Below are 15523 nucleotides of genomic sequence, written 5' to 3'. Positions count from 1 at the left end.
CTATGCCCAGTGTGTAGAGGCATATACTTTGATACCATCAATATGAACATCCAAATCCCTTAAATGAGGATATAAGACCCTGGGAAAGTGATTGGCGTCCACTAGAAACTGATTAGACATGCCGATACATGGTGGAATAGAAACCTTTCAGCAACTTCAACTTTATATGTTATTTCATCATCAATGCATTCAGGAAAAGGCCAACTTTCAGTTGAAACGACCCTTAATTGTTGCACAACAACAAGATTCAGATACTTCAGATATCTATGGACCAAGATGAAGAAAAAACATCCAGAAAATGAACATATATGAACAAAGTACAAATTCCAACTTTGCAATTTTATTGAACAAACACTATGTACAATCCTACTTGGCCACTTCTATTATAGAGGAGGTGATTACAGCAAATAACATGGAACTATAACAGGAACTAGGTTATGGCTTATTTAGCATTTTAATGTCATAGGATTTCCACAAAGGCAGGCTTCTATATGTCAAGTTGGCACCACTAATAGTTTTTATCTTTCTTTTTGGCATTAACTCATTGGATCAAGCTAATTTATTACTATTTTACTGAGTAATTACTTGATTAGTCAAACGGCTGTAGCCTTTTCGAGTTGTTGGATTCTTCAGTTTTCGCAAACCTTCCATGGATCCTTGGTTGACTGTCAGCAAGAACCTTCCTACATGCATACTGGGTAAAAACAGAAAACATAATAGTTTCAGTACAGAAATATGAAAATAACCATGGAATCTGAACATGTACTCATATTTTTTAACCTTGATTTTCCTTCCAAAGTTCCTCTTATTCTTCTTATTCTTGTATCTCGAGAGTTTTTCCCTTCGATCTTCAGTAGAACAGCTTCTGAAGATTATTGTTCGCTCAACAGGAGAATGGATGACGCCCACGTTACCATTGCCAAGAGTCTGTCATAAAAACTCAGTATCAATGACCAGAAACATCGAAAGTTTCTTAGTTGCTATACGTTATTACAGAGACAATACATGCTCAGTGCTCTACATAGTTTGACAGATCACTTCATTCTGGTGAGAACTTAAGGAGTGTAATGACAAAGAAGTTTGGATTCTTTTTGTTGGGACAAAAGAAGGGTCTTATTTTGAATTTTAGATATTGGAATAATTTAATTGCTGCAAGCATGAACCTTCGATTCCTGGTGAGATATCTATAACGGATAAACAATGTTGTGTTCAATAATGACAAAGGAGAGGTATGGATGGAAAAATAACGCCTTTAACCAGATAAGATTCAGGTCGCTCAAGGGAAAGTCTCTTAAGGACGGACGCAGGATTCTATATTAGGGGGCGCGAACTTGAATTTGGGGGGGGGGACGAAAACATATTTTCAATAGAATTTTTTTTTACAGAAGTTGGAAGTCTCATTAAAAACTCTCTTCGTATACGTTCACATACTAAGAAGTATGTTAGCGAACATTGGAAGGAAGAAAAGAATACCTCATAGTTTATTAATAATAATAGCCAATACATAAGACAACACGGAATATCCTCCCTATGGTGATATACACCATTACAACAAACACCTTAAACACACACATCCTCATTCAAAAGCCACAGTCTACTATCACCTTATTTCTAAGTTACACCTCCAGCAATAGGATAAAAATAACGCAGAAGAACATAATACAAAAGAAAAGCAACACCTTCAACCATTTAAACGTAATCAAAGGCACAAAAGAAGATAGGAGATCTAATAAGATTCGTCTTCGTCAGGGGCCCAAGAGTTTGGTTTGAATGAAGGCTCAATCTCATGCACCATGATTTTAAAGGAGTTGTCACCGACCATCAATTCCAACGTCGCATCAATTCTCACATCCTCCTTTGTGAGGACTTGAATTTTTGCCCGATCAAAAGATGATGATGACTGACAGCTTTCGTCGATTGCTAATTGAACAAATGTGAGAAGAAATGAAATTCTTACTTTATTGCTCTAAACGTAAATTACAATTTATAAGGAAGAACTACTCTAAGTTAGGAAATAATTCCTAAGATCAGGGAATTAGATTAGTTGACTATTTACATAAGGCAAACTCCTAGAATTAAGAAAAAAGATATTGTTCCTTGATTCTAGGAATTCCAACACTCCCCCTCAAGCTGGTGTATAGATGTTCATCAAACCCAGCTTGCTAGTGAGATCTTCAAACATGTTCTTGTTTAGGCTCTTGGTAAACAAGTCTGCAATTTGTTGTTTAGTTGGTAGATAGGTTATGCATACTTCCCCTGATTCGATCTTTTCTTTGATAAAATGACGATCTATTTCTACATGTTTGGTACGATCATGGTGAACCGGATTGTATGCTATGCTCACTGCTGCCTGATTGTCACAGTACAGTTTCATAGGTCTGGTGTGAGACATTTTTAATTCCCTCATTAATCATTGTATCCAAATTCCCTCGCATATAACATGTGACACAGCTCGATATTCAGCTTCAGCACTACTGCAGGCTACAACAGATTGTTTTTTACTTCTCCATGTCACAAGGTTACCCCACACGTAACTGCAGTAACCGCTTGTAGACCTTCTATCATTCACCGAACCTGCCCAATCAGCATCTGTGTAGATGTCTACATATCAGTTATTTGTTTTCTTGAAGTATAGGCCCTTACCCGGGGTTCCCTTCAAGTATCTCAACACCCTATGGACAGCCTCTAGATGTTTCTCCCTTGGGTTATGTATATATTGACTGATAACACTCACACTGAAAGCAATGTCAGGACGAGAACATGTGACACAGCTCGATATTCAGCTTCAGCACTACTGCAGGCTACAACAGATTGTTTTTTACTTCTCCATGTCACAAGGTTACCCCACACGTAACTGCAGTAACCGCTTGTAGACCTTCTATCATTCACCGAACCTGCCCAATCAGCATCTGTGTAGATGTCTACATATCAGTTATTTGTTTTCTTGAAGTATAGGCCCTTACCCGGGGTTCCCTTCAAGTATCTCAACACCTATGGACAGCTCTAGATGTTCTCCTTGGGTTAGTATATATTGACTGATAACACTCACACTGAAAGCAATGTCAGGACGAGTGTGGGATAGATAGATAAGTTTTCTGACAAGTCGTTGATATCCCCCTGTCTTCCTCTCCATCTTCATTATCCAAGTTTCAAATGAATTCCATCGGGGTCTCTGCAGGTCTGCAACCTAACATGCCAGTATCCTTCAATAAATCTAGAACATATTTTCGTTGAGATATGGAGACACCTGTTCGAGACCTTGCTACTTTTATTCCAAGGAAGTATTTTAGATTTCCCAAGTCCTTAAGCTCAAATTCAGTGCTAAGGAACTCTTTTAGGCATCTGATTTCATTCGAATCATCTCCTGTTAGAATGATATCTTCAACATAGACTATAAGGATGGAGCATTTACCTTCCTTTGAATGTTTGTAGAACATGGTATGGTCAACTTGTCCTTGGGTATATGCCCTGCTGGTCATAGCCTTGGCAAATCGACTAAACCAAGCTCTTGGGGATTGTTTCAACCCATATATGTTTTAACCCACCCGACCTTTTTCTTCTTCGAATCCTGGTAGAAAGTTCATATACACTTCCTCGGCCAATTCACCATTTAGGAAGGCGTTTTTAACATCCAACTGAGTCAAAGGCCAATCAAGATTTGCAGCAAGTGATAGAAGAACCCGAATAGTATTAAGTTTGGCAATAGGTGCAACAGTCTCATCATAGTTGAGCTCATATGTCTGAGTGAATCCCTTTGCCACAAGTCGAGCCTTGTGCCTGTCAATAGTTCCATCAGTTTTGAATTTGGTGGTGAAAATCCATTTGCAGCCTACTGTTTTTTTCCCTTCATGCAGATCCATGTTCCATTGTTTTTTAGAGCATTCATTTCTTCCATTACAGCATGTTTCCATTCGGGTGATTCAAGAGCTTCCTTCACATCCCTTGGAGTTTTTACATGGTCAATATTTGTCACAAACCGAGAGATAAGGTGTTGGGTGCAGGTCCTTACACCTTTTCAAATAGCAATTGGGAGATCAATAGATGGAGAATCAAGGGTTACCTCTGTTGTAGAACAGTCCACGGTTGTAGATGAATTTGGCACTACTATGTCAGTTTCAGGAGAGTAATGATGCCTTGAATAAACCTGGAGTTCAGGAGCACAGAGTTGCCGAGTTTCAGGAGCAAGCTGTGGAGCAAGCTGTTACTGTTTCTGCAGACTAGGATCATCATTGTGCTATTGGGAAGAGGGCTGCTGTGAGGGGACTATGAGGATGTCATTTGTATTAAAATTTTGTGGTAGATTAGGATCGGGTGATGGAGTAATAAGGAGGGTATTGAGGTTCTCATCTTCATTGAGAATCTCCCCCTGAAGATGAGTTGCTGAAAAATATGGTTCTGTTTCAAAGAAGGTTACATCTCGGGAAACAAATGTACGATGCAAAGTAGGTGAGTAACATTTTTACCCTTTTTACGTAGGGGAGTAGCTAACAAAAACACAAGTATGAGCACCAGAGTCAAGTTTAGATAGGTTGGGCTGATGATTATGGACAAAGGCTTTACACCCGAATAATTTAACCGGTAAGGTAGGAACATGGAAAAGAGGGAAAGTTTTTTGAAGGGTATTTAGAGGTGTTTGAAATTTAAGGACTTTGGATGGCATTCGGTTAATTAGGTAGCGTGCGGTTAGAACATCCTCTCCCCATAGGTATTTTGGGGTATTTGTGGTAAACATTAGGGCTCGAGCAACATTTAATAGGTGCCAATTTTCCCTTTCCGAAATTCCATTTTGTTGAGGTGTGTCTGGACAGGAGCTTTGGTGTATGATGCCTTGTTCTGCAAGGTAAGGACTTAAAATCGAGTTGAAGTACTCTCTTCCATTATCGGTGCGGAGCGTTTGTATGGTGGAATTGAATTGGGTTCTAATCATTGAATGAAAATTTTGGAATACTTTGGGTGTTTCAGACTTTTCTTTGAGGAGATAAACCCAACAAACTCTAGTATGATCATCAATAAATGTTATAAACCATCTAGCCCCCGTAATATTTTTCACTCGGCTATTAAGGAGAAAGGTTTGGATTGGATGTAAGGTTTTAATGTATAAGGAACACGAGTATGTTTTGAGAGTTGGCAGATTTCACACTTTAGGGAATTTGGATTTTTATTTCGAAATAACAGTGGAAATACATACTTCTTGTACAAGAAGTTTGGGTGTCCTAGCCTTTGGTGCCACATCATAATTGTGTCCTCATGAGAAGCAGATAACGCCAAACTTCCTTTCTTATTGTCTTTATTCCATATGAGTCCATCATCAACCTTAGCAGCCAATCATCTTCCCGATTTCTGTTCCTGTACAACACAACCACGAGCAGAAAATTTAACAAGATCATCATTATCCTCAATTAGTTTACTAACTGACACTAAATTGCAGGATAAACTTGGGACATGTAAGACTTTGTCAAGAGAGAGTTTTTCAGTGAGTTGAACTGCCCCAGTCCCAGCAACAGGCGAGTATGAACCATCAGCTTCGGATACGAGATTGATTGTAACAGGGGATGTAGCTATGGAACAGGGATAAGTTACCTGTCATGTGGTCGGAGGCACCTGAATCCAGGATCCAAGCGGATTGATTAGTTGAATCCGAAGTAATATTAAAAGCAGTACCTTGAATAGCCAAGGATCCATGATCAGTAGGTGTTTCAAGTATCTTGTGTAGGGCTTCGAGTTGAGATTTGGTTAGGCAGACATCTAAGGTATTTTCTGTAGAGGATGAAGTGTTGGATGATACAATGACTGAGGTTTTAGATTCGAAAAGATTTTCTGATTGTTCTGTCATAGGAAGAAAACAATGCAAGAACAATTTCTAGAGAAAGAGCAGAATAGGATCGAATGAGTTCTACAGCTCTGATACCATAAACAAATGTGAGAAGAAATGAAATTCTTACTTTATTGCTCTAAACGTAAATTACAATTTATAAGGAAGAACTACTCTAAGTTAGAAAATAATTTCTAAGATCAGGGAATTAGATTAGTTGACTATTTACATAAGGCAAACTCCTAGAATTAAGAAAAAAGATATTGTTCATTGATTCTAGGAATTCCAACACTAATAAATAACCCGTTTATCTATAATTTTTTTGAGAGTATCCCAATTCCATGCTTGAAAAGGAACACCCTCGCAAACTAACCATACTCGACAACACTCCACTACCAAACTCTCTGACCAGGCTTCGACTCTGGAGAACCACTTTGCGAGAGTCTCTGATTTATCGTTCTTGACACTTCTCAATGAAGCAGAGTCTTCGAAAATCATTAATATCGCATTTCCAGCAGCTCTCATTAAGGAGAAACCAGTGAGACCCTTTGTTTGCATTTGTCTAGCGAGATGACCTATTTTGATAAAGTTCTTGCACCACCCCACTAGACATTTACTCGAAACTTGAAGTTTTTCTTCGTCCATAACACCTTGAACTTCACAATGATTCTTCCTCGAATCATCTTCCATCCCAGAATTATGGTGAACAGTTGTAGTGGTCTTTCTCCAAAAAACTGGCGAGGTTTGAATTTAGCCAAAGATACACTAACTTTGCACCCGTCAATATGAGATCCATCCATTTTTAAGATCGCTTTCCTTGCTTCTTCGTTTGTTGCAAAACGAATGAAACCAAAGCGAAGCCCTTTTGAATTTCTTTTGTTTGGAATGAAAGCGTCAATAACCCGACCGTGGGTGCAAAATAATGATCCAAACCTCTTCCAATGGATCTTCTCTGGTAGATTTTCGAAAAATAACGTGAAGCAACCGCTTCTATACCCTTTACTTATTTTTGGATGGACTTTCTTCCACCAATTATTAAGCCCAATTTTCCCACTTCTTGCAACTTTACCATATTTTTCATCACAACACCCCTTTTTGGGTAGGTCCTTGATTCCATCATGGACAACCACTGCCGCATTTTGAGCTGATGATGTATCCTTATTCGCTGACGATGCATGCAAATGGAACCTCTTTAACTTATCCTTAATCGACCTCGACTTCACCCGAACACCTCCTAATCCACCACCGTGATAATTCTCTGCTCTACAATCAATTGCTGCTTGGTTCCTCCTATTGTCGCTCAAAGATCCGTTCAATGGCTGCTGCCGATTAATACCAGAACCACCATTGACCCTTTTCTTCGCAATATGTAGATCCTTACATTCACCATAGAAACCGATGCATCCTAAGTATTCTTTTGGATACTATCAGTGCAAGTTTTATTTCCCGACTGTGTTTGTAGAACCCTTAGTCGCCTCGTAGCTACCCTCTTTGAACCAGAAAACTCGGACCTAGCCATTAACCGTAATCTGGGCTCTCCATTGGTTGATCCCAAAGGTGAGAAGGCATAGAATATCCCCGGGTGCAACCTACCTCGAAATCTGGACGATCCAACGGCTACAGGAGGAGATCGAAACATTCCAAGCTTTTGCGAATTAGGAAAGACCTAGAAATCAAATCGAACACCAAAAGCAGCGTCCAAGAAAACAGACACGTTGGAACCATCCAATAGCTGGGTTTTAGACGCTATGAACCAAGTTGGGACGGAGATGCCACCGGTCTTTCTAGTCGGCGCAAAACCACTGTGAAACAGTGACGGGATCCGGCCTCGTCGAAGTTGTTCAAGGCAGATTCACGGAAAACAGCAAGGAATCTCGACACTAGAATAGGGGGTATTGGTCGCGATTATGCGGTGAGCTCGGTGATAAGGCGGTTTCGAAAATGGATGACCGTAGGAGGTGGCGACGATGGTGAACAGTGTTTAGATTTACGCCGATAGAATGTTCGTATAAAAAATCTAAGGCCAAATTCGGAAACCCTAAGAGCAGACCATCTCGACTGATAAAAACGGCGACAAATTTAAAATTTCAAGGGGTCAGTCCATCCCTGTGACTTAACATTCTAAAATCTTGCGCATCAGCTAAAGAAATCGTGTCTAAATCTGGCTGGTATCCACACAAATGCCAACAGAAAAGCTAACAGGCTAGACAAAAAGTGTCAAAAGCAAAGCAAAATAATAAAGGCTGACCTTTATATCTCCTTCACTAAATGCTCTCCTCATTCCATTAGCAGAACCAAAATCCATTCCAGGGAAATCAAGAAAATTAGGCTTGATTGCAGCCCCTTGCATCCATTCCATCGAGCTTAAACAATCTGAGCTGACACTTTTCTGGAATGGTACATCACAGAGCATTTCATTTTCATGATTTCGGTTTTCATTTGTCTTCAAAACAGGAATCTTTACATCCAGGAACTCAGACAGTGGTGTTTCTATTACTTCCCGTGCTATTAGATCCTTCTCGCACTCATAGAGAACTTCTAAAAGCTGCTCATTTTGAATTGATTCAATATCAGCAGCCTTAAGTCCTTGTGAAGTAATAACATCTTCACCGCACAAGATTAAAGAGATGGGTGAAGTCATGGGATCAAGGCCCACAATTGGTTCTTCAGTGATTGGCTCAGGAGCTTTGAATAGATCACATTCTTCTCCCAGGTAATATTCAGATATTGCAGATGTCTGAACCAGGTTGTTCTACATTAGACATGAGAGAGTATAAAGAAGCTTTAGAATAAAAAATTATTCATTTACAAAATAAGATATAATTTTCTGAATGAAACAAAGTATGTAAGTCCAGAAACAATTAATACAGGCAAAAAAACACTCTGCTTTGTGTAATTCAAATTGAGCACGAGCTGCATTCTAGTCAACTATATAAAAGCTTTAGCCTAGCGCCTTTGATAAAACAGTTGAGTTCCAACCAAAACCCGGAATAGGGGCTCGGTTTCATTACATCTTTTCCTTTTCTTTTTCTCGATCAAGAGTATTGAGTTTTTTACAGATGAATTGCCCAGTATCAAACATGTTAAACCCAAACTGGAAGACTGTTGTGCAAAGGTCTGCAACCAACTTAGCTCATGCTTATTTAAATGAGCTCCACTGCCTCTTCTTCCTCCGCTGTCCACAAAACTAAAATCAGGATTAAACAACCAAATCCAAAAGATTTGATAGTTCAAGGGAAAAATCTAAATTTCGTTTTACTAATACCTTATTGAAGCTTAAACATATTTGTCCTGTACAATACCGAACTCTAGCCTCATAAACTAAAACTTGAACATTTGATAGAAGATTGCCGCTAGAATGATCAAAGCTAAATTTTCGTTGTGGCTTTTTTCGTTCATCATATGCACACGCTAAAAGTTCTTACGAGAAACAGATTACTAATAGCAATCAGCTCTCCTAACCAGACCTTTTGCTTTCCTAAAAGTATCCACGTTCAATACAGTTGTATAAGGTTATGGAGGTATAATCCTCAAAATATATACAAAACTTTATAAAACTGTGAATATCAATGAGACACATACGATAAACCAATACTCACCTGAGTCAAGATAACATAGCATATTAGTAATCAAATTCAGAACCCATCTCAACAAACAACAAAAATTCCATGTTAGCACTTAAGAAAGTAAGAATATAACATCCATTTAAAGGGTAAATTACATTTCTCTTGCAGTCTACACCACACAGTGTCAGTTTTACTTTTGAAACCAACTACATAATGCGACCTTTATACCCAAAAAACTAAAAGAAAAAGGAAAAGTGACCCTTTTTCCCATTATAATCTCTCAAGTATAAGGGGACTAAAAAGTGAAAAACCCAATGTCCAATTCACACCAAAAAGTTGAAGAAAATGGAAGAAGGCTTCAAGAACACGGAAGTGGTGACATAGAAATCATTTTCCAATTATATTCCAACTTTTCTTTGTTTTATTTCCTTTTTCCTAATTCATCATGTAAACTCTTTCATTATTTTCCCATTTCAGCCTTGTTTGGTAGCCGAGAAACTGTTCTCAGAACGACTAATTGAAGCACTCCATTTCTGGAGAAGCCAAAAGACAGAACTTGAAGGGTGAAAGTTTTCAAAAACATTTTCCCTAAAAATTAGAAATCTTTTTTTTTATAGGAATAGTAAGCCTCACTAAAAACCCCCTTCATGATTAATGGAACTTGAAAATAGTTCCTTAATCAGCGGAAGGAGGAAAAGAGTGTCCTAGGAATTCATTAACCTCAAAACATTACAAAGTAATACAAAGTCTAATCTCCCTCCAGAGATAAAAAGCCAAAAAGAAACAACCCTTAATAGAACATAATTCTCAACCAATACCAGCCTTAGCTAGAACATCTGCCTCTATATTGGCTGTCCTACTAACCCATCTAATAAGACCTTCATAAACACTAAGCTTTTGAATAATGTCCTTAACAACTTGAACATAAACGACAGGACAAGAACCAACATCCTTGACCCAACCAATTGCCACCTTACTATCACTCTCGATAATCAATCTCTCTTTAAATCTGTGGCGAGATTCATAATAATAACCCCTTTAGAATAGCTTTCAATTCCATCAAAGTTGGAGGTCCCGGACCAGCCGGCTCTTTGAAGGAGCCAAGAATCGAACCAGAAATGTCTTTCAGAACACCACCTAAACCACTCCTCTTCCAATCACTAGAAGTAGCCGCATCCACATTAAGTTTAATAAAACCCTTTGGAGGAGGGGACCAAGGAAACTTAGTTGAAATCCGATTAGTATGAGACGAGAAAAAATCCACTAAGGACGGATCGGCAATAAGAGCATCCTTGGAAATAGAAATCTGAGTTTCCCTAGCTAGAAACCATGAAGCAAGCCTGCACCTTGCTAGAAAGAATATTTCTGCTCGATCAAGCTTCCCTCCTTCAAACACTATATAATTCCTAGTTTTTCATATTGTCCATAAGACCACTCCAGGGATAAATGACCACATAAGAGAGTTGGTCTTCAAGTTAGTCCATGCTACTAGGAATTTTTTAGCATCTTCATGAAAAACAGACTGAAAATTCCAATAGCCCTTGAATTTAGTCCATATTGGCCAAACAACCGAACAGAAAAAAAGATGAGATGAAGACTCTTCTTCTAGATTACAAAAAAGGACACATAATTATATGCCCTGAACACCTCTCTTAACCAGAGCTGTCTTCACTGCCAGCTTCTTTAAGATAACTTGCCAAAGAAAAGTCTCCACTCTTGGAGGCAGCACGCCCCTCCAAACAATAGATTTCCAAAAATTAGCTTCCTCCGAATCGGAACTCCCCGAATAAATTAGATTGGCACATGATTTAACATTGAAAACCCCTTCTCCATTCCCCTTCCAAAACAGTCCATCAAAAGCATCAGCAGAAACAGAAAAATCTGAAATAACAGCCATCAAGTTTGACCATTGTCAAATTCCCAGTCATTCAACTCCCTTCTCAACTGGTTCCAAAACCAGCTCCCAGAGCTGTAATCCCCAAACTGAAATAATCTTCCAGTTTGTTCTTTTCCAATAGAGCCCTATCATCGTATTTATATTAGGAACTCTCAAGCCTCCTTCAATTTTTGGTTTACAAACGTCGATCCAGCTTACCCAATGGATCTTCTTCCTCCCATCTCCTCCACCCCATAAAAAATTTGACATAATAGAGTTTAGGGTCTTGTATACTGAAGCTGGAACCTTAAACAATGACAAATAGTATATAGGAAGTGAACATAGGACTGATTTAATCAAAACCAACCTGCCCGCCGGTGACAAAGAAGAGCCTTTCCAACCTGCTAACCTCTTATTAAAACTTTGCACCACTGGATCCCACAGAATGTTAGAGTTCCTATGTGGACCAAGAGGGAGTCCCAAATATTCTGAGGGAAAAGAACCCACTTAACATCCAATCGTAGCTGCCCAATCCTTAATTTCCTCTTCCTTTATGTTCACCCCAAATAATTTGCACTTCTTCAAGTTCAACTGAAGTCCAGAAATAATCTCAAACACTCGAAGCACCCTCTTCACATTCAAGATCTGCTTTTTCGACGCACCACATAAAATTATAAGGCCGTCAGCAAATTATAGATGTGTTAAATTAAAATTCCTCTCCTCATTTCTAATCATCAAACCCGAAACGAGCCCCCTGAAACAGCCTTAAGTATCAATAAATTCAAGAGTTCCCCCACTATATTAAACAACAACGGAGACAAGGAACAACCTTGACGGAGACCCTTAGCCATTGGAATTTCCTCGGTTGGAACCCCATTCACCAAGATTGAAATAGTTGCTGAAGTGATGCACTTCGAAATCTACCCTATCCATCTAGAACCAAAGCACATTTCCTTCATAATTCTGAACAAAATAGGCCAGTCAAGAGTATCATATGCCTTCTTGAAATCAGCTTTAAAAACACATCCTTTTAAACCATTCTTCTTCCAAAAGTCAATCCCTTCATTGGCTATAAGAGAACAATCCAAGATTTGTCGACCGAGAATAAAAGCGAATTGACATGGACTGATCAAATCTGAAATGCAGCTCCTAAGTCTCCTTGACAGACATTTAGAGAGGATCTTGTACAAACCACCAACTAAGCTAATAGGTCTAAAATCTTCCAAACCACCAATGTTTGAAATTTTTGGAATAAGAGTGATGAAAGTGTGATTAATTCCATGTTCCCATTCGTTCCCCAAGTGAAAATTCTTAAAGAAGATCATAATATCTTCCTTAAGGACCTGCCAAAACCTCTTGAAAAAACCCATATTAAAGCCATCAGGACCCGGAGCTTTGTTACATCCACAAGACTTCACAACATCCCAAACTTCCTCCTCTGAAAATTCCTGCTCTAAGAACTGATTCTGCTCCAAAGAAATTCTGGAAAAATCCAGATTTAATTCATCAATTTCTAGAGTAGATCGGTCATTGTAGATCTTAAAAAAATAATCCTTAACAATGGCCTTAATTGCAATTGGGTCTTCAACTGTTTCTCCTCTAAAATTAAGTGCCACCAGAGCATTCCTCTTCTTCCTAACCGTAGCACAGGTATAGAAGTATTTAGTGTTGCGATCCCCGTCTTCAATCCATTTAGATCTCGAATACTGAAACCAAATCTGCTCTTGGATCTTGTGCAGCTTCCACAATTCTGCTCTACAATTATTCAACTCAGTTAATACCTCACTGTCGACAGCACCCTGCTTTTGTTGAATATCAACCTCTATCTTCGAAATTTTCTTCTCTAACTCAGAAATCAAGTCTCCTGGATACTTATCTCTGTTTCCAGACCACTTCTTTATTTCATGTTTGGCATTCCTTAAAAGACTAAAAGCACCTGCCTTCTTCTGACTTTTATTAGAACTCTGAATAGAAGAAATAACCATATCCTCAAAACCCTCCTCAACCATCAAATAGTTAAACATTCTAAACGGTTTTTGACCCCAATCCACTCCTTTATTCACAAGAATTATGGCATTGTGATCTGACAATGATCTTTGTAGAAGAGACTGCAAAATGTCCGGAAATAACGCTAGAAATTGACTGTCAACCAAAAAACGATTCAATCTTACAAAAGTGGGATTCTCTTGGTTATTACACCAAGTGAACCTTCCCCCATTCATAGTAAGATCTTTAATGTGAACAAATGAAGTTCCCCTATGAAATCAATCAAAAACTGTAAAACTTAACAGAAACAAAAAAAAAATGTTTCCACTTTAAAACCAACGAAACAAAGAATCATCACGGTGCGACGAACAAAGTGAATACTGAAAGTCGGAAAGATTCGGTTGCATACAATCAAAACTAAAACCCACCTCAAGACCATATCAAATCAACCAAATGCCGATCACCCAAGACAAACCAAAAGCAGTGAAAATTACCAAAAACAAAATAGAAAGCAACAAATCCGAGACAAAGATTCAGATATTCATTACCATTGAAGCATTGGGTTTCTGGGTTTCGCACAACTCTTCAAAGTGCTGAAAATCTTCAGAAATTTTCTGCATGTAAGGGAAAAACACCCCCGTTCCTGCATACATTTCGAACTCAAGAAAACACAAACTTTCTTTGATTCTTCAGAAAAGAAAAGCACGAACTTTGATTTTCCCTAAATATCAGAGTCCCCAAAAGTAGAGCAAAATACTAACTTAATACAGCAGCTAAAAATGCTCATAACAAGGATAAAGTGTAAGATGACATGATATGTAGTGGTCCCTCTCTGTCCCCAATTGTCCCATATCATGCCTTTATTTTATTTGAAAAATTGATTTTATGGCAAAAAGGCATGTCAGGTCCCTAAACTTTCAAACAAATAAATGTGACACTTATTTTATTTTTTTGGATCAATGTAACGCTTTAACTCAAAAATAAATGTAATGTGGCTCTTTATCCAACAGTTTTTTGTCATTGACTAATGATTCCATTAATTTATCCTGTTATAAATTGGGTAATTATATTATTCATCAACGATCATTAAATGGAGCTTGGTCGGGCTTGGTCATTAAACGGTCGATTAACGACAGTCGACACGACGGAAAACTTGAATGGGAACTGGGTTTTTCCAAGAATGATGAAGAACGAGATGAATTTTTCCTTTTCAAACCCCATTTGATTCAAACTTTTTATGATAATTAATTTAATCACAATTTTAAAATTTTAATTTAATTAATATTATTTAATAATATATTAATAAAATAATAATAAATGTCACATCATAAATAAATATTAAAAAAATTATAGGTTGAGTGATTAAGTTGAAAACTTTTAAAGTTTAATGATCAAAATATAAAAGAAAAGATAGTTGAATGATATAATTTATCCAATTTATAATAGCATTGAACGGAGAATTGGCCTGTCTGACGTGCCATGTCAATAGGAATTAACAAAATTATTGGTCAACAAATGAAAATATTGGTCAAAAAAACACATTGAGTTCTTTTTCCTAATTGGAGGTCACATTAATAAAAAAATAGGATAAGGGCCATAATGATTTTTTTGGAAGTTCAGGACCTAACATGCCTTTTTGCATTTTCTTAGGGTGGAAGAAGTATAAAAAAACAATTTTGGATTATTATAATAGCAAGTTGCATAGAATGTGGGCTTGTCAGTGCTCATCACTCACTCCGACGAATTTATCTCATGTCAGATGTATAACTTGCTCACACGGGTTCCTGCCCGTGTTACACACTTCCCATGCATGTGGATGGTATACTCGGCTACATCAATTTCTTCTTCTCCTGTTGCGGTCCAGATTCCGCACACTGTTCATTTCAAGCAGTGGAGAGTGAACTTTCTTTTATCTTAAAAAACAAATGGTCAATTGTCATATTTTATTAGTCAAGTTTTATCTCTAATATTTATATAAATTAATACTTAGAAATTATCAGCTTTATATGTTAACTATTTGAGTTAACAAGAGTAGAGGTAATGATCGATTAGTTTATTTAAAAAATTTAAAGTTATTTTAATTATCAAGATTTATTTTAGAGTAAATTACGCGTTTAATACTTAAACTATCAGTTTTAGTCTTTTTATTACTTAAACTTTTAAATTTTTTAAAATGATATTTAAAGTTTAGTTTTTGTTTCTTTTTAGTACACCGTTCAAAATTGAAAGTTTAGTACTAAAACGGACCAAAACAAGTAGCTTAGGTACTAAATGTGTTAAGTT

General features: G+C 37.7%; 1 protein-coding gene across 1 annotated transcript; it reads right to left on the bottom strand.

The window, feature by feature from the left end:
• Positions 1–574: 574 nt before the first annotated feature.
• Positions 575–13957, bottom strand: LOC120158669 (zinc finger protein CONSTANS-like). Its single transcript, XM_039169471.1, has 4 exons — positions 13789–13957; positions 8061–8564; positions 781–927; positions 575–694 (listed from the first exon to the last, which is right to left on the bottom strand). The coding sequence occupies exons 1-4, from the start codon at positions 13891–13893 to the stop codon at positions 590–592; spliced, it is 861 nt and encodes a 286-aa protein (XP_039025402.1). The 5' UTR covers positions 13894–13957; the 3' UTR covers positions 575–589.
• Positions 13958–15523: the final 1566 nt, after the last annotated feature.

This window comes from Hibiscus syriacus, unplaced genomic scaffold, assembly GCF_006381635.1.
Source record: "Hibiscus syriacus cultivar Baekdansim isolate YM2019G1 unplaced genomic scaffold, ASM638163v2 tig00111330_pilon, whole genome shotgun sequence".
Lineage (NCBI taxonomy): Eukaryota > Viridiplantae > Streptophyta > Magnoliopsida > Malvales > Malvaceae > Hibiscus > Hibiscus syriacus.
The sequence above is the reverse complement of the archived record's forward strand: the minus strand, read 5'-3'. Positions and strand labels throughout refer to the sequence as shown.